At 37.6% G+C, this 25,076-nt stretch overlaps 1 protein-coding gene across 1 annotated transcript in view; it reads right to left on the bottom strand.

The window, feature by feature from the left end:
• Positions 1-13,281, bottom strand: part of LOC105437963 — a 34,730-nt gene extending 21,449 nt beyond the window's left edge. The window contains exons 1-2 of the mRNA XM_030976040.1: positions 11,885-13,281; positions 2,918-3,053 (exon numbers count right to left, since the gene is read on the bottom strand). Of these exons, the coding sequence (XP_030831900.1) occupies positions 2,918-3,053; positions 11,885-12,981 (1,233 nt within the window). The 5' untranslated portion in view covers positions 12,982-13,281. The remainder of the gene's footprint in view (positions 1-2,917; positions 3,054-11,884) is intronic.
• Between the last annotated feature and the right edge of the window lie 11,795 nt (positions 13,282-25,076).

Here is a 25,076-nt window from a genome sequence, read left to right as displayed (position 1 = left end):
TCTTCTTTCTTCTCCTCTCCACTCCACCTCTCCTCTCTTTGTATTTACTCTTAACATATGCATCAACATTTTCAACATTTTCTATTCTTCCATTTCTCTCTTTCCTTGCTTTATTTTCTGTTGTCTTATATATATTTTAAATTATTATTATACATTTATGTCTTATCTGTCATTCATCATTGTCTCATTTGACCTTTCCAGTGTTCATTATATACTATATACGTGTCGTAACAAGTTTTCAAATTACGGATTTATAATTTGATTATTATTCTGTCCGCACTTTTTGGTAATCGAATATATTTACATGTTACAAAAATTATGTTTTTCATTATTGTGAGTGATCCACATTTTACCAGCTCTGTTTTTCAGTGGATCCCTCCATTTCCACAGGTTTATCTTATCCAATTATACTGGATATTTATGTATACTTTCTATGTCATAACTCTAAACCATGTAACATGTATTATATTACTGAATGTTGAATTGTATATCTGATTTCTTGTCAAAATTACTGTTGTATTGGAAATGAAAAATAAAACTGAAACTTGAACTGAAACTGAAGTTGCTCAATGGGGTATAAATTTAACAAAAATCAATTCTTAGTTATGGCTTGTTAAAGTCACGTGATATTATACTCAAGATTTTTTAGAACAGTGTAATATGATACCATGGAAACGGGGACATATAAGTAATAAACAGAAGGGGAAGAGGTGAGATTATATCAGTATTGAGCTCAAACAACAACAATAAATCTCTTGAATTATTTCATCTCAAATTATGAGACAAATACAATACCAACAACATCAACACAAACAAAAACAACTACTACCACCACTATTAGTACTACTACTACTTCTACTACTACTACTACTACTACTACTACTACTACTACTACTACTACTACTACTACTACTTCTACTTCTACCACAACTACTTATACCAGTACTCTACTACTACCACTACTACTTCCACCACCACTACTACTACTACAACTATTACTACTACTACTATTCCTAATCTCCAATATTAGTTTACTGGATAGCTCATTAATTTCATATTTAGTTATTTATTCATTGATATTTCTACGTATTTATTTGTTATTCATTTGGGTGCGTACGTATGTATAAATGTATGTATTCAGCTATTTTGCATTTTCTATCGTTTTACTACCCTACCTCAAAATCACTTCCAGAAGGAGGGCTAGTCGACGCTGCATTCTGCATCAGTCCCTTAATCTCTGAATAACTCATTCCGACTTCTCCTAATTTTGGCGTCAGTTGCATTCGAAATTCAATGATATTGGATAAATTAGAGTGGGAGGAGATACGAACAAACTGGCATATTCTCCACCTCACATCATTAACTGATAATGAATTTGATGGGTCGTCTCGAGGTTGTGACATCGACCGTGTCCTCATACGTCACCGTATTGGACGATGGAGGACGTCGTAGATGCTTTGACAGGTTTATCCTATCATTGGAAACGTGTACGGATTGCCAAGGATTGTGACTGCTTTAGCCGTTGCCCTACATCTATACACTGTACATTTAAATCTCCAATGCACTACATATAGCTACTTGCGCCCTCTATATAGCAAACAATGCCTAATCGGTGACAATTGGTCCCCCATGGTCCCCTTTTTCTTATGTTAACTGAGAGCTGATTTGATGAGATAACCACCTGTCAGTGACCATGCAGTGAGGTTAATCCTTCCTGGCCAAACTAGTGCAGTGGGGCTTAAACCGTGCAACGTGGTAGGAATACTTCTTAAAGATAAACTTTAGTACTGGTAATGCGATTGCATTGTGAAAGAAAAGGTGTGAAAGGATCAGAAACAGTTGATCATGGAGCATGTAAGTATTGGTGTGCACTGCAAGGTTCTGGAGTCATCAAAATCATAATAAATTTGACCGAGTCTTGGTAAAGTAACAAACACTCACATAGAAAGCTATATATGGGACAACACACATGTGTCGGGGATGGTACTACCTTGGTTTCCTTGTCTTTCTATGCTCATTACTCAGCCAGTATACATTTTCTTCCAAAATTGTTTGGCACATGTCATTTATTTGTAATCTTGAACATTCAGTGTAAGTTTCGTTTGATTCTGTGAGAATTAATTTCTTTTTTTTTACCAGTACTGGAGTTTATCTTTAAGGAATGAAGATGGTGCACATTCGTGTACGGGCTTGACATTTGTGACCAGGTATAATGATGATATCGTTGTGTGGATTAAAATAATTGCGTAATTCGCTCTATAGTACATGTATTGTGATCTTTGATATTATTATTACTATAATTATTACTGTTATTATTGTTATCAATATCATTACTATTATTGTTAAAATCATCATTCTCATTATTACTATCATCATCATCTTCATCATCATCGTCGTCGTCGTCATCATCATCATCATCATCATCATCATCATTATTATTACCAAATTTACAAAACACTTGGTGAAGGAAAGTTCTTCATGCAAGTTTAATACTTGCCACGGACATGCTCAGCACGTGGCATATCTTCCAAGGGGAGGGGAGCCTAAGGATCCAGCTCCTCCCATTCTGCGGTTGTTCTACTTCTATGAAAGAAAATCTATATTATAGAAGCTATATGTACTAGCGGTCCACGCCTTTATGCATCTAAGTCATGCCATCATCCCTGTATAATTTCTAGCATTGACCATCGCGCCGTGGTACAAGGTTTCCCATATAATTATACAGAAGATAGTGAACTACAATAAAGCGATATTTTTTCAGAAATGTGTCACATGAATGTGATCGATGAGTTTGTAGTCCATTTTAGAACCAGACTGTGCAAATATCTAAATAAAATCAATGAAAATAAATTCCATAAGATTGTTACTATAAACAATGAATCCTAAAGATACCTTTATAACTTTCACCTCCTCTTACCTGTGTCGTATTCTTGCATCTATGCGTGTCTACAAAGGGATCGAATATTTCGCCGTCCTCGCTGTTCTCTCTATCATTTGAAGGACACTGGTATATGTCGAGTTGGTCCAGCGAAATGTCAATGGTCGTCACACCTCTGTCATGAAAACACAAATTAATTTTGTTGTTGTTGTAATTTCGTAAAGTAATCACATTGAATGCATGCGTCTTTGTTTAAAGCCCCTGTAAAGTGTGGGGAGCCCCAAATTCTCCAATAATATGATGGCAAAATTTCATTTGAATTGTATCATAATGTAAAAGAGAATGTCATTTGAGACACACTTCTTCAAAGAACCCCCCCCCCAAAAAAAAAAAAAAAAAAAAAAAATATATATATATATATATATTTTTTTTTTATACAAAAAATAACAATAATAATAATTCAAAATAATAATGTGTTTGAAGACAAAAATTGGTCAAAAAATATATAATTTGGGTTTTCTGTTGTACGCAGAAAAAACTAAATTTTGTAATCTTTCATCAATATTCGACTTCAAACACATTTGTTTTGAAAATCCGTGGGCTACCAACACTTTAGAGGGGCTTTAAGAGCCTCAATTTGAATTGTTTCATTTACCTATTACGAAGAAATTTATTTCAATGGTGAGAATGCAAATTGTATAATTACCAGTTGTTATAGGTAGGGCAAGCCACCATAATTTGTCAAACCTACAAACATTTACTTATGTACGCAATTTGGATTCTGACTATTAAGATACATTGATATATAACAGGAGAATGTAAACGCTATATAAATTTGAAAACACTTTCATAATGGTCTATTCCCGCCATTCACACTAAAGACATTAAATACCAACATTTTTTCTTTATTAAATGGTAAAGGAGTTATATGGGGGTGGGTTTATGACATAATATGCCACCCGATTGTTGTAATGAGGCCCGGGACAAGATTATCCATAGATACGCATTGAGAGGAAGACAACATTGAAAAAAACACTTATTACGTTTCAAAATCATTATAGTTTGTCATTCTTTCCAAATGGAATCAACAAGATACAGGATGATAAATCCCAAGCTCTCATTTATGTCTATATATAACATTTAACACCGTGTTTCCTGATCAAACTAGAAACATCTCTTTATTTATGTAATCGTTCATTCAATCATTCACTCAAGTAACAGGGTGGCTGGCTCGTTTAACCTTGAACAGCGAAATAAGTCGAGTATTAATAATTCATTGATCGTATTGTGGTTGACTAATTGATTCAGAGCAAATTTAGCATTTCACACGTCGCTTACCTTGTCAGAATCAGATATAAATAATGGGATATTACGACTCACTTCGCTTTATAATGGAGTACTCAGATACTATTTCATGAAGTGCATCGACAACGTCATAGAATAAGAAATATACTTGGATCCTGTCAACAATCGTGCACTTGAATTATTTTGTTTTGTTCAATCTTTCCTGTAATCTCATGTTTTTCCTCGATAATATGGAGGTTCAATTATGTGGAGGTGGCGTGATAAGATGGTTCAGTGACCTGTGTTTCAATCCAAGGTTTAAGGGTTCGAATCCTAGCTCGGCACTAATGTTTTTTTATCGGCATTCCTTCTCTCCACCCAGGTGATATATAGGTACCAGGTTTGATGCGAACCTCAATGTAATTGGATTCCCCAGGGAGTAGAGAATGTGTACTAAATCGTGCGGAATCGTAAATGAATCGTATGACCGTGGTAAAAATAATACTGTAAGCGCTTAGGTGATTTACGTTGTAACTGGTGTGAGAACCAGTATAACAACACGTGCTCATGCAATGTATATGAAATTATCCTCTTCGCTATATCACGATCAATGTGTATCATCACGGCTGCGATTGTTTGCCTATAAAATCATCAGAGCATCCGAGAGAAAGACATGCCAGACGACAAGACTCCAGTCACACCAACGTGACCGACACTGGACCGAGCAAAGATATACATTGATGGTCAGTAAGCGGTTGGTTTGGAGTCAATTCGGAGTCGGTATGGCGGTGTGACTGACAATGACTGAGGTACTAGGTTGATCAATATCAATATACGCGGCCGCAAATGAATTTTCTTCTCCATTATCTATGTTCGTTTCTTCAGACCACAGATTCTGTCAATTAGCGCGTGTTTGCCATACAGCTTTCATCAATGACATGACCTTCTCTATCGGTCTGTAATGTCGAATATCATGATTATGAACTCTGAAATGGTGAGTGAGATGTCATAGAGTTCAGTTCAATTAAATCAAACTGGGCGTCTCTAGAGGGGATGGGGTGGGGTGTATTAAACACCCTCACTCAAAATAGTCGTGGTTATTATAAAAGGAATTGTGTAATTATGGGGGGGGGGGGGGGGTTAGGGTGATACATATCTGTCGGCAAATTTGGGTGTAATTCCCTAAGCATTTGTCGGCAAATTTTATAGTCCACCTTTTACTGGGAGCAGGGAAAGCCAAATCTACCTTGAAACGTCGACAATGGCGTCCGTCAATACTCTTTGAGTTGAGTTGTGGTCATGCAATTTCATCGTCAAAGAATCTGCCCGTCATACCAAACTGAGAAGAAATTGACTACATCTTGATTGAAGTAAAAAAAATGGGTGTATGGTATGTGGGCCTGCATTTGGCATGAGAGTCTGATTAAAAAAAAATTCGGCAATTTCTTTTCATATTTTGAAAAGAAGGCTTTTGAAGAGCAGTGTTTCCAAAATAATCTTTAAAAAAATATATTAAAAAAAGGGTAACTAAAAATTATTTCACCTTTCCCCCGAATTCAATTTTCTTTAAGTTATCATGGTTTCCATAACATCCAAAAAGAGTTGTTGGGCTTACCTTGGAATCCCCCGGGAGAATCCAATCCAATCCCATTACTTTAATGCACCATGGTAATAAGTTTCATAATACCCTTGACCATAGCTAATTACAATACCCCGTTTAGTCAATTATTTTCAACGAATTATGAAATGGGTTTTTGAAAGGTTTTGCATTATAATTATTGGATTGCGAAGTTTTGTCTCGGTTGCTGTTGACAAGATCTGCCTGCTATGGTTTAGGATTGTTTGCCGATCGCATTTGTTTTGGGCCTCTCACATTTAGTATTTTATAATTTAAAAAAAAAAGGAATGTGCCCATTTCGGGGGGGGGGGGGGGGGAGGAAGAGGTTCGTTTATAAAAATGTCAATTGTCCCTTAATAGCAGACCCGTAAAACACACACTGTACGGGGAGCACACAATGTCTAATGAAATACACGATCACAGACACTGTTGACAGACTAGACTTTAATCGCCTCTAATTAGCTTAGTTAGTCTCCTTTGAAACAATAAATCACTTAGCACCCCAATATCACCACCTACGTTGCAACCACTTCAATCAAATACTATTTATTATTTAGGGGAACCTATAATCTAGAAGCTCAGCTTTTTAATGGGTTCCTCACATGTAACCCTGTGAAACCTAGCATTTAATACATTTAATTTCGACGTCTTTTCAAAAACTTAATTATATAATGTCATACTTTGAGTATATTTCATATCATGTTCTAATTTTGGCATTTATGTGAAATTCGGTTTTGTGAAATCTGAAACAAATAAAATTAAGACTTGAAACATCCGCAGCCTCACTATTACCACCACCACCACCACCATCCTCATTGTTATCATCATCATTACCATTAGCCTTATCCTCATTATATTTGGAATTGGAATTTGGAATTATGAAAGTAAAATTGAACTGAGGAAATGAACATACAAGTGTTTTAAAATGTCACTTTTGTAAAATGACAACAAAAAATGTCTGCCTGACCGATGCACGAAAACGTAGCACTCTTTGGTATCTAACATGATCAGAAATTGAAGTTCAACCAACCAAGTTGTGGGTTGAGCTGAAGCGTTTGCACTTTTAGCTTCTAAATTAATTGTAATAATGCGGTATGAATTATCAGGGAGGAGATTTAATCGCTCGGAAGCGGGAAAGTTGCTCGCACTTTCCATTAACATGATTAAAGCAATACCACGTTTTAATTTCCATCCTGGTTCACAATTTGGGATATTATTGATTTTCATAAACGGATCAGGTTCCCTTAGCCGAGTTATCTGTATAAGATACAAGATTATGATGCCATTCAATAGTGTACAGGCAAAAAATAGAAAAGGAGCTAGCATTGACTATTACACCACGAAGAGATGTTTGAATTCAATACGTATTATATTAATTATGATATAATTCAATACAGTTTCATTCATATTTATCGCAATCTGTATTGACATGATTGCATGGCGAATAGATCACGTCGCCCATTATACCTTCTTCAAGATCTTTGACAATTAGCACTCTGACCTACTTAGGAACGTCTCCAAATCTTTTCATCACTTTTCATACGTCATATAGAAGTTGAAGTGCCATTGCGTGACACACATCTCGACCGTGTCCCTCTCAGGGGAGGTCAAAAAGGTTGCTTGATTCACGAGGAAAAGAACAGGAGGGGAAAAAAAAACAAGAGGAAAACCTATTCCAGCAAATGTGAACATACTGACTTATTTAGAGCGGCCTGCGCATTTGTTTAAAATTGGAAATATGGCGCCATATAAATGGTGTGAAGTCATCATCATCAGATTCCCTCATGAACATTTTTGTAATCAATTCAAACGGGTTTTTGCTCAGGATCTTTTTTTAACAAAGTGTTCATTTGGGGAATTTTATCAGCAACTTCCTATTTCTTCATTTCGGAAGTAACTTCTTTTATTAGTGTCCTAGGAGAATATGCGAGTCTTAGACTCCAAATCCAAATTCAAATATAAAGACTTTTCTTCCGTCTATTTTTTTTTTTTAACTTCGTATTTAATTTGACAAAGCAGCTAAATAAAATGTACACACGATCATCAGTGCGATTGACAAGGCGGTATGGCATACACGAAAACCTAGGGACTTGTGTTGGGTAAGCGTACGCAATTTACAAAATACAGGAAAGGTATGCAGTAGGCTTCCTGTTCAATTCTACATATGATAGCAAATGTCTCTGTGATTGACGTTATAGTTGTATACAATTTTTTTGGAAGCGTATTATGACGTTTTATTAATGGAATCGTCATGATTCAAGGATTAAATTAAAAAGCCTACATAAACGCGTCCGTTAATACTATACGAATATCCCATGGAAACAGCACAGTTCCTTTAAGATTTCCTTTCAAATTATATTCCCTATATCAATATAAATCATGAATGCTTCCCTCTTCTTAATTCTTCACATTGATGTCGAAGGCACCTTGCAAAGAGCTTTCCGCGATTCCAGAGAAGGCGGAGAAAGATTACGATATCAAAGAAAGTGCGATTAATGTTAAAGGTAGTATTATCTCGATGACGGAGTAAGACGGATTCACTCATGCTCAAAAGGCTGAATAAAATAAGAAGAGGCTTCGTTTGATGAAGAAGAATTTGTCATAACCTGTACAGTGAATTCGCGTTGAAAATTATGCTCATTGGGAAGCAGAGGCATCGCTAGATGTTGATTTATTAATGGATTCGCGTCCGAGTCTTGGCCGTGCTCACCATTACCTAATTGCGACTTCTTGTGATTTATTTCATTTTTCCTTCCAGCCATATATCTCTTCTTGGTATCCTTAGGAGGAGTTACCATTGTGAACTCGTTATTAATACCCAAATTAAACTACCTGTTTTCTATCACTTCCATAACCAAACTTACAAATTATTAGAGAGGTGAATCGATGATTTTACTCGGTTATTTGGGGTAATTAACCTGATCAAATAAGAAGAAAACAAATGTGTCATTTGTATAAGTATGGTGGAGCTAAAATGACAGGAGTGAAGAGGCAATTATGCATATACTTTGTTACTGCCCATCTTCAAATGTAATTTGTTCAAAATTTGAGTAATGGTTTTTCATTAAGATCAATATAAAGGCCAAACTCACAAACCAAAATAAATTGATTGTCTTGAAAGGAGGTCACAACAACGCTTTTAATCACATCTATATTATTGGAAAAAAAGGAATCTATTAAGCCAAATGCAAAAATCAGATACTACTGTTTGAAAAAGTTATATCAGCTTTTAAAACTTATCATGATATGGAAAGATATATAGCAAAGACGAATCTTAAAGGAAATAATTTAGTGAAAAAAATGTTTTCATTTTAACAAATGTTTTTGTGTGTCCATGTTCAGTTTGCTTGTGTTTGTTTTTATGTTATAGAATTAGTGTAAAAAATATATTTTGCCAAGTTTAATATATGTAACTGAGCTGCCGAGGTTATTTTGTAATAATTTATTGTTTGAATATATATGACAAGTCTTGGAATAGTGCATGGGTCGATTTTTTGTGAAAATGATTATGTTTATAAAATAATAAAGTAACCCTGTAGAAGGATAACTAGAAAGAAAGAAACAAAATCTCTCCTTCGTCCCCTCCCCGTCCTTCTGTCTACCCCTCTCTCTTGTTTTTCTGTCTCTCTGTCTGTGTGTGTCTCTCTCTTTTGGTGTCTTTGGGTGTATGTGTGTATGTGTGTGTGTCTGTCTGGGTGTGTGTGTGTGTGCGTACGCGTGTGGGTGTGTATGTGTATCTCTCACTCTCTCACTCTCTTGTTTCCCCCATCCCTCTTTTTCTCATCCCTCCATTTCTTTTTCTGGCCCTGGCTTTTGCCTACAACATTGAACATGTCATTGCTAATCCTCTTCGTTTGTACAATCATTTTTGTTCAACCCTGAATTCATTGTCTACGGAAACTAATAAGCCTATGGGACAGAGATAATTCAGAAGTCACCGGATGAAGTTTCATATGACTTTCTATATTTTCTTTACATTTATTTAATAATCGTCGAGAAACATGATTAGACTTCTCTTATCGCCAATGCCAAATTCAAAGTTGACGTAAGTATTGCAGTCGAATGGATTCAATGTACTCTTCAACGTTAACAATTCAGGATCATATAGCATTATCCCCAAGCTTAATAAATAGAGTTACATCAGTCATGTTAGTCACCCTGTCAGAAAAACTCCACTCCGGCTTCAAATCGAATTATTTTTGGCCATTAGGGGTAACATAATTTTTTTAATTTCGGTATGTTGTCGGCCCTCTCCCCGTCTCGTCGTCGATATGACGGTGCCGACTCTTATTGTCATAAAATGTATAATTGACTGAATTGCAATGTTCAACTGACGATCAATACTCCACACGAGGAGCATGAGAGCGAGCTAATCAATATCATCAGGACATCCAGACAAGGTTTCTAAAGATGGAATTCGAGTACTGTTCATAATGATCACATCGGGGAATTAAACTCTCTGAGGGAAATTATTGGGAAATGTTGATCATGCGCTACATAATAATTGACGTATACCGAGAGATTTTGAAATGATCACAATGAAAAGAAGTTGACTAAATGTTGTTGAAGTAACATGCACTATACAGAGAATATGGTACATAGGAATACACACACTCTCACACACACGCACACGCATTCACACACGCACCATGCACACAATTATGGTATGAAAGTAAAGATTAAACTTTTCAGTTGTTTCTCGTCACATTTAGTATATAAGGGCATTGGAAGAGCAATCCTCTTGGGGGGGGGGGGGATATTTGTTATGGTAATATTCTTCCAAAACTAAGACACAAAAGATGAATTCATTTACGTCTTAACCAGAGCCTTCTCTTTAAGCCTCCAGATGAGTCATAACAATATTTAATGTTCATAATGTGGTTGATTTATTCAATAATGACCGAATTCTATGACATTTACTTCTCAAATAAAAATGAGAGTATTCTGAGTTTATTGGGGTTGGAGGGACAAAAGAGAAAAAACAAAGTGAAATAGAGATGATTGGAGAGATTTAGTGAGACATTGGAAATATACAAATATTTGTTTTCATCTTAAAGATAAACTTGAGTTATGGTAATGATAAAAAAATTAATTCTCACATAATCCAACAAAACTTACACTGAATGTTCAAGATTACAAAAAAATCACATGTGCCAAACGATTTTGGTGTAAAATGTAGAGGGGCTGAGTAATGAACATAGAAAGATAGTGAAATCAAGGTAACACCATGTGCTTAACACAGGTCACGATGTGCGATAGTGGTTCTTATTGAAGATGATTTCCAGCAAGTTTTTGCGCGTTTATTTGTACTTCACTGGTCCAAACAACCGATCTACTGCAGGATAAACCATCAAGAATAAATCATAGTAATTTTTCTCAAAATACGATTGCCATACCAGTATACAGAGCTCAAGATTACCTTTAAGTATAAAAACACACACTAGCTCATTTTATACCAGCATTTTATACTGGTTCAAACATTTAAAGGAGCCCTGCAATATGAATAATTCTACACTTCTACAAATGGATTCCTCCCCGGAAAATGAGGTTGGATGAGGAAAGAGATATAGTGAGAGATTGGCTATGTAATAGGTATTTTGAAAATAACTACAATTAGTTCCACCAGTAAGAAAAAGGTGTAATTTATAAGGTAACATAGAAGATCATTCAACATTATTCCATTTTGTAAAGACAGGTTCCGTTGTAGATGCGAATTTGTTTTATCAATGCGCAATGTGTGAATGATTGGCGCCTTTTTACTAGATCGGATAAATCGCAAAATATGTGCATTGTTTAAAGACGGTGCACTGGTGTTGCGTCAGTGATTCTTCAAAATAGTAACCTTTACTTTGGGAGCTGGCAAGTCCGAGCTATTATGTCCGATACGTTACCGAACACATCTAAGATTTTGAGTTTATCCGATTGCTGTATCTGATCGAGTGCCCTATTAGAGCTTTGATAAGACAAATTATCAAGAAAAGAGATATTTTAAAATGCGAATTGATGTTCACGATTCCTCGCTGCAATGTATAATACTGGATAACGCATGGGACGTACCTTGGACTTGCTCACACAGAATGAAAACGTCTAAAATCTGTACTTACGCGAAGGTAAACAAGTCTATCCCTGAAGGGTTATAGACAGAAGGATTCATGTCGGACCAGAAGAAAGGCACTGAGAAAGTCACCATCCAAACGTCCCCACCACCGCAATCGAAGTAAGGCTTGGTCCAGTAGCCGTCGGTGATATCAACAAACTTCATGGTGTCCAGGATGGGAACCTGCGAGGGTGTCGCTGGTGGTGGATCCTCACTCACTTCGGGTAGACTGTCAGCATTTGCAGTGTTGACTTGAGGAGCATAAGTGCCAGTTTTTGTAGCATCGGTGGCGACAGTTTCCGGTGAATCGGTGGCGTCATGGGGTATCTGTGTGACCGCGGAGCTGCCCGAGGGGAACACATCTGTTGAATTGAAGGGAGAGTAAGGGTTTGGTGTAAGAGTGTTGGGAATGATATCCTCTGTAAAAGTACCTCCAGGACTTGGAGTGGAATCAACGTCGGTACCAAACATGTCAGGAGACCGGCTAACGTTGCAGCTTGTGCATGGAATGTCTGGCGCAGCCGAGAAAATAGGATTAGTAGGTTGAATAATCGATGAAGAGCCCACTGTCGACATCAAACCAAAGGTGTAATTTCTGTAGGTCATGTAGGGAATGTGGAACCAGTCGGTTTCCTCCATTGTGTAGTTGTATCCGATTGAGAGGTCCTTGGCAGTGATTGAATCGGGGGCGCGGAACGCGTACGGGCAGAATCGGCGATAGTCGCGGTAGAAACTCGTCTTGAAGGCGATGGCCGACCCAAAGACGTCGTCATAGTTCTGGACGTTGGCAAGGACAATGGAGTAGAGGAGATCTTCGTCTTCAGGATGGATACCACGGATGTGGGGACCCGTCCTGGAGAGGGTCGTCAAGAGATTGGCAGTGTGGATGGCAACCTCGGCTTGCGGGATCCAACGCTGCTTGTTGTACTGGAGATCGAGCGATGGTCCGAACGAACAGTTGTCCTTCTGCCTGGCGATCTCTTCGACATATTCTAAAGCTTTCGTAACCGGATCCACCGTGGACGCCACGCTGCTCCTAAGGGGAAAGATGTGGGGTAACCACGGCAAAAGCACCGATACATAGGCTAACCAAAAAATGCACATGGTGTTATACAAAATGAAGGCAACAAGGTGACAGAACACACACTCCGCTTTTATTCCATCTTTGGCCTATTGAACGCGTTTTTCCTCCAAGTCCATTCAGCCGTTGGCATTCCTGAGGAGATCATTGAATTGCAAATAATTGAAGTCAACCACAAATGCATGCCTCTGAACTTCACTGGCTGTCCGAGCAGCTTGATCATGGCAATATTTCCGTTGTAACCAATAAAGTAGAAAGCAGCCGACTGGTTGTGGCTAGCTACTCCGGCTCGTTCGTTGAGATTTGATTACGCGCGCTGTCAGAATCAGATTCATATTGATCTCTCATACGATTAATTTGACCGTCATTTGACCAATCAGGAACGCTCTCGTGATTCTCAAATCATCACACCCCCCCCCCCGGTATTCATGAGAATCAAATTAAAAGGTATCTACATAGCAATAACATGCACGCAGTCTCGTGGTATCAGATGAAATGTTCGTGGCTGAGGAAGGAAAATCCAGTGATTCAATAGAAACAAATTGTATTAAGCAATACACAATCTAGATACATTTCTATTTCTATGGCAAAGTAAACTTCATTTAATAGCCTATGTTGTGATTATATCAATGATATGAGTTTGTTCGGGCTTACGTATACTGATTCAAAATAAGAAGACAGCAATTAGAGGTAAATTGGAAAGATGTCTAATTGACAACAATAAGAATAGAGAACAAGAATAGAAAACCATACATGACGTGTTGCTATGTCGGACAAATTCTCGGGAAAACGTTCTGGTTGTCAAGAACAACCTTTGTTTAAAAAGTATGCATAACAGTTGAATACGTAAGAAAATGAACATGAGCTATCAATTTTCGTAGAGGGGGCTGTTCACGTCGTATCTCAAGCAGAGTTGCAGGCGTTCATTCTCTGAATAAAAACACAAATAAATAATTACCTAATTCAAATTCATTCATTCCACGTCTCTCAGATAAATACAATGTATGCAGAAATATACAATTTAAGAACAACATTGTACAGAAAATAGACAAATTATACAAATGAGATAAGTTGCGTACATTGTCATGAGATGGACATAAGGGAGTTTTTTTGCAAGGACATTAATCATCCAATTGCCGGTTCCTGAACGTTTGACTGCAAATAAATATATATTTATATAATTTTTTCATGATCCTCCCACTTTAGGTATATCACTATGTATGTTTGTATTTTGAATATTATATGATATTGTTTTTATCTTGACGTATAAAAAAATGATTTAAATATATATATATATATATATAAGTCACTGTTGAACATCTTTTCTCTATCTACATGTACCTTGAAACGTCGAAAAGGGCGTCCGTCAATACTCTTTGAGTTGAGTTGTAGTCATGCAATTTCATTGTCAAAGAATCTGCCCGTTAGCAACAGGGAAAGGATGAATGTAACAGATACGGGTCTTGAAATCAACAAACAGAGAATAAATTGACTACATCTTGATTGAAGTCGGGTGTAGAAACGGGTGTATGGGACTACACATACGTGTGGGCCCAGAAATGGCCATCCCGGGTTGACATTTTAAAACCTAACCTAGCCATCCGAGGGCTGCATATTAATATTTAAATACTTGAATATTTGCGTTAGTACGGTGTGGCGGAGATCAAAATTAAAGGAGAGGAAAATGCCCCCATTTATTCAGGTACCCCCTAAGTGCCCCTAATAAGTGCCCCTTTTCCTTGATAAATGCCCCCTTCACATCTGATCATTGCCTCTATTCAAATCTGACAGGTATATGTTTTACTTTGATAATTGCCAATTTTCCTTTGTAATAATTGCCCCCTTCCCCTTCTAATAAGTGCTCCTTTTCTTCTTCGATGAGTGACCCTGTTCACCTCTGATAAGTGGCCCTTTTATTTTGAAAAGTGTCCCTTTTCTTCAGTTTCTAAAAAATGCCCCCTTATCACCCAAACAATTGCTACTTTCAAAATCTGACAGATTCCCCTTTCCCTTTATAATTAGCCCCCCTTTTAAAATTCTCATTAGTGCCCTTTTTTATTTTTAATAAGTGCTCTTTTTCCTCCTGATAAGTTTCTTTTCTTTTTGAAATAAGAACCCCCTTCCCAGTCTCTTAAATGCAACTTTTCACCTCTGATAAGTACCCCCTTTATTTTGACATGTGCCGCTTTTTCTTTCAAATAAGTACCATATTTCATTCGTATAAGTGCTACTGTTCTTTTTTTTATTTTTAGCCTCTCCCCTTTTTCAAAATGCCCCTTTCAACATCTGATAAATGCCCGTATTTAAATCTGATGGTGCCCTTCTGCTTCAACAGATTCCCCATTTCCATGCTCACAAGTGGCTTTTTTCATCTCTGTTCAGTGTCCATTTCAGTTTAGGTTCAAGAAGTGCCCTATTTTCACCTCTGATAATTTTGCTTTGACACGTGCACCTTTTCTTTTCTGATCACTGTCCTCTTCCCTTCTGATAAGTACAGGTACCTACTTTTGCTTTTTCCATAACATGCACCCCTAATAGAGCCCTTTTCCCTTTAATTTACCCAAGCGCTCGCTCGCATTTATGTTATAGTCATGAAACTATAATAAAATAATTTTTCACTCTTTCTTCATTAGATTGTGCTTATAAGTCATCATGGTTTGTTTTTTGTTCTCTCTTTAAGATATAATTTTTCGCACTGCGACCTCAAAAATCTTTAAATTGTTGCTCGCTCGCTTAACTCCCTCGAAAATTAATATTCAGACCATTACAACCAACTGAAAAGTATGTTCCTCAAGCATTATCTTGTACCATGTATAAAGAGAAACGAATATTGATGTCATCCCTGGTAATGCAATCACAATCATGACGATGTAGGGGTATATAGCAATGTTTAACAATGGTGTATGTTCACTTTGAGGTTTCCCTTTGTAGGTGCCTTTATGATTTCCTCCAGAAAGTGCTCTGTATTGTTGGTGACCCCCGATCCCCCACTTTGGAATACGCTCCGGCGGCCCTGCATTTGGCATTATAGTCTGATTCAAACTTTTTTTTTCTCTCTCTCAACATATTTTGAAATAACATGAACATTTCAAGATATTGATCCAGAATAATCTTTAAAAAAACAAAAACAAAACATTTATTTTTACCTTTCCCTGAACTCAATCGTCTTTAAAAGTTATCATGGTCTCCATAAAATCCAAAAAGAGTTGTTGGGCTTACCTGGGAATCCCTTTTGAGGATGTAATCCATACCATCATTTTAATGCACCGTGGTAATAATTTTCATAATATCCTTGAGCACAGGTAATTACAGTACCCCGCATAGCCGACCATTTTCATGAATTTTGAAATGGATTTTTGAAAGGTTTTGCATTATGATTATAGGATAGCGAAGTATGCAATCAGGTACTGTTGATTAGATCCGCCTGCTATGTTTTAGAATTGTTTGCCGATCGTAATTTGTTAGCCTCTTTCGGGGGGGGGGGGGGGGGGTTCGTCAATAAAATGTCAATCATTCCTTATAGCACAACACACACTGTACGAGGAACACTTAATATCTAATGAAATACTCGATCGCAGACACGGTTGGCATAGTTTAATCGCCTCTAATTAATTAAGTTAGTCAATAGCATCCCACTATCATCACTATCACCACCATTACCACCACCACCACTCTAAAGCACCAACAACTTTGAAGACATCATGTGAAGGAACTGTCGCTATGAACGCCATCATCCTTATCCTCACTATATCATTATTTCGTATATCAACATAGCTATTGAAAACTGACAATAGTTTAATTATGACACCATGCAGTTTTGGGTTGTCAATATCAGTAAGGGGATATTGGGGTCCTGCTACAGCAAACTCACTCAGAACATGATCAACAGTCTAAATTTGACACAATTAGTCCATAATTTGTTCGCCTGTTTAAAAAAAAAAAAAAACTTTTCTTTTAATTTCTTGGTTAAATATAACATTCCTCTTCCGCTCCGTGGTGTGTTTCTATAGTATTAATGACTGCTTTGAGAGAAATAGTTGTTTTATTACGCTCTCGGGAAGGTTAGAATTGTGCTATTCCCCGAGGCTTGCCGAGGGGAATAGCCCAATTGTAACCTTCCCGAGAGCGTATGAAAACAACTATTTCTCGAATATTAAAGCAGTCATTAATACTTTTATATGCCGAAAAAAAATAGACTAAAAAATAAAAAATAAAAAATAATTTACATTTTTGTCGAAGACGGGATTCGAACTCTTGCGTACAACAAGAGGTGTATCGAAAACCGACGCTTAGACCACTCGGCTATCGCGCGTCGTTAACATGCGTGGCAGTTTTCTCCAATATATACATTAAAATGGATTGAAAACGGCTCCGCGTGAGGGATGCTTCGCAAAAGCTCCATGAAACGGACGCTTCTTTTACTTTTGCAATGCATATTGGCACGAACTTAGATCAAGATCTATCGGCAGATGTTGTTTTTTTGTTTTTGAGAGTTAATTTTCGTCTTCATGTCAACAATGCAAGATAAAATTGTCGGTAAGATCGATCGAGATTCAATTGTATTGAAATTGCCGACCAATTTTTCGCACACGTATGGTATCCTCCATCGCTCAAACCATTTTTTAACATGTAAACCTATGGGGTAACCATGGAGACTGACCTATTTTTTTAATAACCATGGTTGTTAAAAATATTGAAATGTTTTATGCATGGTTACCGGGAATTTTACAGGAACAGTTGAAGTTTATGAATGCAATTCGACCAATCAGATGGCTGGATTTCTTAAGTGAGGTATATAAATGTATATAAGCAACCGGTCGCTTATACCAGGGTATACTAATTTTACGATCTAGCCATGCAAAATTCAACTGGCAGACTACAATACTCACATACATTGTAACCATGGTAATAACGCGTTATTTAGACCTCTATTTAATTGAAACCCCTTTATATCTCTTAAATTAACTGTAGTAAGATAGTGATAATGATAGGCTTTAAAATAATTGAGGCTTCCCAGTGTGCTGAGGAACTAGATATCATTTGGAAAATAGAAAGGTAGATATGTACGTATACTATTACATAATATGCATACATACAGACAGAGATAAATATAGAGAAAGATAATAGAGAAAGGGAAGAGAGAGGGGGTAGAGAAAAAGGAAGAGAGAGAGAGGGAAGAAGGATGAAAAGAGAGAGAGAAGGAGAGAGAGATAGAGATAGAGAAAGAGAGAGAGAGAGAGAAAGGGAAGATATATAGAGTAAGAGGGAGAGGGAGAGAGAAAGAAAGAAAGAGAGAGAAAGAGAGAGAGAGAGAGAAAGACAGAGAGAGACAGAGAGAGGAAAAGGGGGAGGGGAGGGGAGTGGAAGAGGAGGAGGAGGAGAGGGATAACGTCAGCATAGCCTTCTCCCCTAATGATTAGATTAGAATTTTCTTCTGCATTCATGTAAGTTCACATTATTTTGATAACATCAATAATATGGAGTACAATGAGTATTTTTCTGACAATGAATCATTCCTAAGCAAATATAGATAACAATTGTTATTTTCAAAAACGAAATGATAAACTGTCATAAATACTAAATTTCCTCATACATTATACAATTATTTGGGAAAGAAGGACTGTCATTGTAAGCAGATTGCTTGAAAATACGACAGCCCAGACAAAACTCATAAAATAGATTAACACATGCAGCACGGATAGGTAATTTAAAATACAAATGTTAATGATGGTGATATTGACAATACAGATGAGGATGATGATGATGATGACGATGATGATAACGATTTGAATGAAAGAAGAGATGACATTATGATAAAGACTGAAGGGTTGACACAGAAATTTGACCTTGAATATTATGATAATAACATCGTTTTAACTTTGGCCTTGAATGAGTAGAGGGAGCAACATGATTTAATAGATTCTGGGAGAGAGTTCCATAGGTCTTGACTAGGGTGTCTTATGGCTCTATGGGCAATAAGTAATTTCGGGTTGACTAGATGAAAATTTGAGGAATTACGGGTAGGGTAATAGTGAATGGCTTTATTTATAGTGTAAACATTTTGAAACGAAAGAGGTAGTATATATTTAAACATGATCAGTAAACTGTGTAGCGAATTTATGTCGAATCCTGTTAGGGTTTTCAGTTTGTAAAATATTGGACTTGTGTGAGATAAATATGGTGAACCAGTACAAATACCCTGTGAAAAAGTTGGGCAAAATTTTCCCAAAACTTTGCCCATCGTTTTGCCAATAGTCAACCCAAGCATCTATTGGGCAATATTTTGCCCAGTGGTATTGGTAAACGTAAGTATACTTCACACGTGCATAATCGTTTCGTATTTTGACCAAATGAAAATTTGGGCAAAGATATGGCCCTTTAATTTCCCGACTGCAGTACCTCACTTGTTAGGAAAATCTTGACCAGCTGTTGGGCAAAATACGAAACAATTACAAAATATTGCCCAATAGATGGTTGGATTGACTACTGGCACAACGTTAGGCAATGTGTTGGAAAATATTGCCCAACTTTTTCGCAGTGTACGAATGGCTTTCTTTTGCATTAAATAAATAGAGTTGATTTTAGTTTTGGCACTGGTTGCCGGTACTAAATTGCAATGTTAGGTACGGTATTATCAATGAATTATAAAGCATAACAAGCGTATAACATTGGATTAATTTCTTCATTTTAAAAATAAACCAACATTCCTAGAAATAGGGAGTTCTGTGCGGACAGATTTCGAACTTTTATTTGTCAATAAATTGAACCGAGGAAATGCCACATCACTTTTGTAACATGGCAACAAAATGTCTGCCTCACCGATGCACAAAACGTCACACTCTTTGGCACTTAACATGATCAGAAATTAAGTTCAACCAACCAAGCTGTGGCTTGAGCTGAAGCGTTATGTACTTATACATATAGCTTCAAAATTAATTGTAATAATGCGATGTGGATTATCGGCGGGGATATTTAATCACTCGGAAGCCGTGAAGCCTGTCGCACCTTTCATTAGCATGATTAGAAAAATAACCACGTTTTAATTTCCATCCTGGTTCACATTTTGGGATATTATTGATGTTCATAAACGGATCAGTTTCCCTTACTATTAGAGTAGTCCGTATAAGATACAAGGTTATGATGCCAATCAACTCTCTTAAAAAAAGAGAGTGAATTTTCACTCTATTTTCACTTTCTTGGGAGTGACGTCCGTGATCACTTGTTTAGGAGTGAAAGTCGATTGATTTTAGAGTGCTCTCTAAGAAGAAAAGAGTGAATGTTCACTCTATTTTCACTACATTTTCACTCTCCAGAGGAGTGACGTCCGTGATCACTCGATTTTTTTTTTTTTAGAGAGAATAGCGTAGAGCCTTAATATAGGAAAGGAGCTAGCATTTACTATTTCATCTTATATGACCGCGAAGAGATGGTGTATCATAATTCAACATGTATGATATGAATTATGATATAATTCAATAAATCTCATTCATTTTTATCGCAACCTGTATTGACGTATTGATAAGATCGCGAATAGAGCACGTCGCCCATTGTAACTTCATTGACAATAATCACTCTGACCAGGGCTCAAATTAATTTTAAGTCCACGGGGGTTCTTCCAAAATAAAAGAGCCCCGGTGAGACTTTCCACGGAGGCCCTTTTAGTACTGACGGGGCTCTTTTTTAACAAGAATTTCCATTGAATTGGTGGTACCCATGATACTCCTAAATTGTTTGCTATTTCATCATTATCATTAATAGTAGAGATATAATGACTGCTGTGAGAGGATAGGCTCAAGGGGATGTTGCATTCTGACATCACCCCGAGGCGTGCCGAGGGTTGATATCAAGATGCAACGTCCCCGAGAGCCCATAAATTAACTATTCCTCGAATATTAAAGCTTGATTACCAAACATGTTAAATCAAGTTTGTTTACGCTATAGAGACCTAGTCTTAATAGGGTGTCTGATCGCACACTACTCGAGTTTGTGTGCTTCCCACTGAGATTGCAAGCATATATCCCTATATCATTGCGCTATCATGCAAAATTTGTTTTAAAAAATATTTCCAAATCGAGATGCAAACCTTGATTGCTTGTGATCCTGAACTTGAAGGTGATACTAAATAAATGAGGTGTTTATGAAAGACCAGGTTTATCTCCACATTTCCAAAGGGGCGTCATCTCGTCATTTCATGTAGATCTAGGCCTACAATTGAGATCGGCGGTCGTCTGCGCTATGTGCAAATGGGTCGACCGTGCAAACGTAGCAACTAAATTAATCAATAACTGTATGGATATCGCAGCAAAATTTTACTATTTGCATGGTAACCGGAATTTTGGGGGATCTCACTTTTGGACTATTAACCGGTTTGGGCATTTTTCATTTCTTTACGGGAAAGGCTAAAATCACGACTCCAATTCGACCAATCAGATGGCTGGATTTCTTAAGTGAGGGATATAATCGGCATTATTTCCATCTTACAACTTTAAAAGTTATAACAAACAGCTAATGGTCAGATCTCCTCCCTCTGTACGCAATTTCTGGTCCAAGCCCGTACAGTCGCCTTCTCGCCAAATGGTTTCCTTGACTAAATTTAGCTTTCGGTTGATTTACTGGTCGAGGTTAATTATTTGCTGGTCTTTTGGAATCACCAGATTTCAGAGGATTCACGTCATATGACGTACATAAACCTCGGTTTGTCGACAAACCTCCTTCGTGAATTCGGGCCATAGAGATGTGGAGATATCGCGCAATCTTGCGGCGAAAAAGCGTTCATTTTTTTACAATATGGCAGCCTCTAGACACCGAAAAATTCGAGCGAGAAATCCTGCACGCTAACTTAATTTCCATAGTTCCAGTTGAACTCAATATTGTGTGAAATTAAATATAACAGATAAGATAATGTTTATTTTATAATTCCACGGGGCGATTTTTAATTTTGCAATCGCCCCCGTGAGCAATGTGACGGAGGCGATTATGAAGCTCACGGGGACGAATCGCCCATCGCCCCGTGTATTTTGAGCCTTGGACCCATGTCATTGATGAAAGCTGTTTAGCAAACATGTGCTATTTGCCAAAATCTGTGATGGTCTGGAGCAACGAACATAGATAATGGAGAAGAAAATTCATTTGCAAATGCGCATATTGATATTGTTTACCTAAGCCATTGTCAGTCACACCGCTATACCGGCTCCGCTTGACTCAAAACCAACCGCTTACTGACCATCAATGTACATCTTTGCTCGGTCCGGTGTCAGTTTCGTTGGTGTGACTGGAGTCTTGTCGTCTGGCGTACCTTTCTCTCAGGTGCTCTGATGATTTTATAGGCAAACAATCGCAGACATGATGATACACATTGATCGTGATATAGCGAAGAGGATAATTTCATATACATTGCATAAGCACGTGTTGTTAAACTGTTTCCCACACCAGTTACAACGTAACTCACCAAAGCGCTAACAGTATTATTATTACCACGGTCACTAGATTCATTTACAATTCGGCACTATTTAGTACACATTCTCTACTCCCTGGGGAATCCAATCACATTGAGGTTCGCATCAAACCTGGTACCTATATATCACCTGGGTGGAGAGACGCAATGCCGATAATAAAAAAACATAAGTGCCGAGCTAGGATTCGAACCCTTAAACCTTGGATTGAAACACAGGTCACTGAACCATCTTATCACGCCACCTCCACATAATTGAACCTCCATATTATTGAGAGAAAAATGAGATTACGAGAAAAATAGAACTAAACAAATAATTTAAGAGCACGATTATTGAAAGGGTCCAATGTATATTTCGTTATTCTATGACGTTGTCAATGTACTTTTTAAAAGAGTGTTTGAGGATTCTATTAACAACGAAGTGATTAGTAATAACCATGTACACTTGTAGGTATATTTAATTCTGACAAGGCAAGCGACGTGTAAAATGAAAATACGACCAATAAATTATTATTACTCAACTCATTTCCGGAATCGCCCATCGCCCCCGTGTATTTTGATCCTTGACTCTGACCCATTAGGAACGACTCCAAATCTTTTCACAATTCCTTTAAGATTTCCCTTCAAATCATATTCTCTATATATCAGTATAAATCGTAGATGCTTCCCTCTTCTTAGGGCGTGTTCATGCTTCACTTTTTCTAGCCAGAATCAGGCATCTGTTACGCGTTTAGTTTAAAACACGGTTGCGTTCATGCTTACTTTTGTAGAATCACCGAAAAACGGCGATCACGATCGCCGATCGTAAACTCACAAAAAGATGCGTTTACAATTTGTAAACGCGTTTAAATGGGGTCAACGCACTGACCTCTAGTGGGTCTACATAGCATGCACAGTGAAGGTTTGCGAATCCAGCTGGAAGACCAATTAAGGCCACACACGGAGAATTGCCTCGATGAGCCAGAGAAGTAAGCATGAACAGTACACCGTGGAACTGCGATCACGATGAGCGTTTACGATGAGCGTTTCAGATCGCTCATTCTACCTTCAAAATCAAGCATGAACGCGCCCTTAATTCTTCACATTGATGTCGAATCACCTTGCAACGAGATTTCCGTGATTCCAGAGAAGGTGCAGAAAGATTACGAAAGTGCGATTAATTTTAAAGGTAGTATTATCTCGATGACGGAGTTGCTGCTTAAAATCAGAAGAGGCTTCGTTTGATTACAGTGAATTCGCGTCGACAATAAGCTCATTGGAAAGCAGAGGCATCGCTAGATATTGATTTATTTATGGTTTCGTACCATTACCTAATTGCGAATTCTTGTGATTTATTTCAATATTTTTTCTTCAAGCCATATATGACTTTTTGGTATCCTCATGCGTCACATAAATTCTTTAGCTGGATTGCATATCAATGGGAAAACACTCTTTAAACTCAAAGGTACCAGAAGACATTCACAATGTGCCCTTGAAATACTTGCTGACTTTGAAATATGTCCAATCTCCAAATCAACATCCATTTTGGAAAGAGATGCGTTTTGCCTTTTCAGATCTGGTTGACATCACTGTAGATACTATTGCATATCCCCCTGGGGTTGGGGGGGGGGGGGGTACTCACATATTAGGACATACGGGGGTGTGTCACTCGAATGGGTCACTTTTTCACCCAAAGTCCCTAAACATGGGTCACACTTTTCACAAAAATACCATTAAAAACGGGTCCGTTTTTTCCAAATTTGCAAAATTTTCGGGTGTTTGCGAACACTCGAAAAGCACCCGAAAATTGTGGAAAATGGGTCTTTTCCCCCCAAAATGACCCCTAATAATGGGTAGGGGTTTTGTGGCTAGATCAGCACAACCCCGTCCAAACCAAATCTGAGACCCCCCCCCCCCCCCCCCCCCCCCCCCCGGGTGGCGTATTTTTTACCCCAGTTGAGCTCGAGTCCCCCAGTATGAATTCATTTGCATACAGCCAATCAGAGCTCATCTTGTCATTAACCAGCATTACGCGTGCTAAAGATACGCGGCGAAATTCAAAACTGGCGAAGCGCTGGGCTTCACACACGTAGAACAGCGCCTTGCCTATATCAGCATGCATGGTGTGCGTGCATATAGGCATAGACTTGCAAATGTTTCATCTCTACCTTTAGCAAATTTATCTACAAATATCAGCTAATTAAATTGCTGTGAAAAACTGTTATTTAGCACTAAGTTACGATTACTCTATCAATCAAGGATAGGCCTTTCTCGTCATCGAAGCCACTATATACACACAGCGCCTTGCCTATATATCAGCATGCATGGTGTGCATGCATAGGCATAGGCTTGCAAACGTTTCATTTCGGCTGTAACATATCTACCTTTAGCAAATTTATCTACAAATATCAGCTTATCAAATTGCTGTGAAAAACTGTTATTTAGCACTAAGTTACAATTACTCTATCAATCAAGGATAGGCCTTTCTCGTCATCGAAGCCACTATATACATACAGCGCCTTGCCTATATATCAACATGCATGGTGTGCGTGCATAGGCATAGGCTTGCAAATGTTTCATTTCGGCTCTAACATTATCTACCTTTAGCAAAATTCGCCATCGAAGCCACTATATATTATAAGAACTCATTTCTAAAGATTTTACAGTTGAGAATCTATCATAGATCTT

Source organism: Strongylocentrotus purpuratus, unplaced genomic scaffold, assembly GCF_000002235.5.
Source record: "Strongylocentrotus purpuratus isolate Spur 01 unplaced genomic scaffold, Spur_5.0 spur5_scaffold_8, whole genome shotgun sequence".
NCBI lineage: Eukaryota > Metazoa > Echinodermata > Echinoidea > Camarodonta > Strongylocentrotidae > Strongylocentrotus > Strongylocentrotus purpuratus.
The sequence above is the reverse complement of the archived record's forward strand: the minus strand, read 5'-3'. Positions and strand labels throughout refer to the sequence as shown.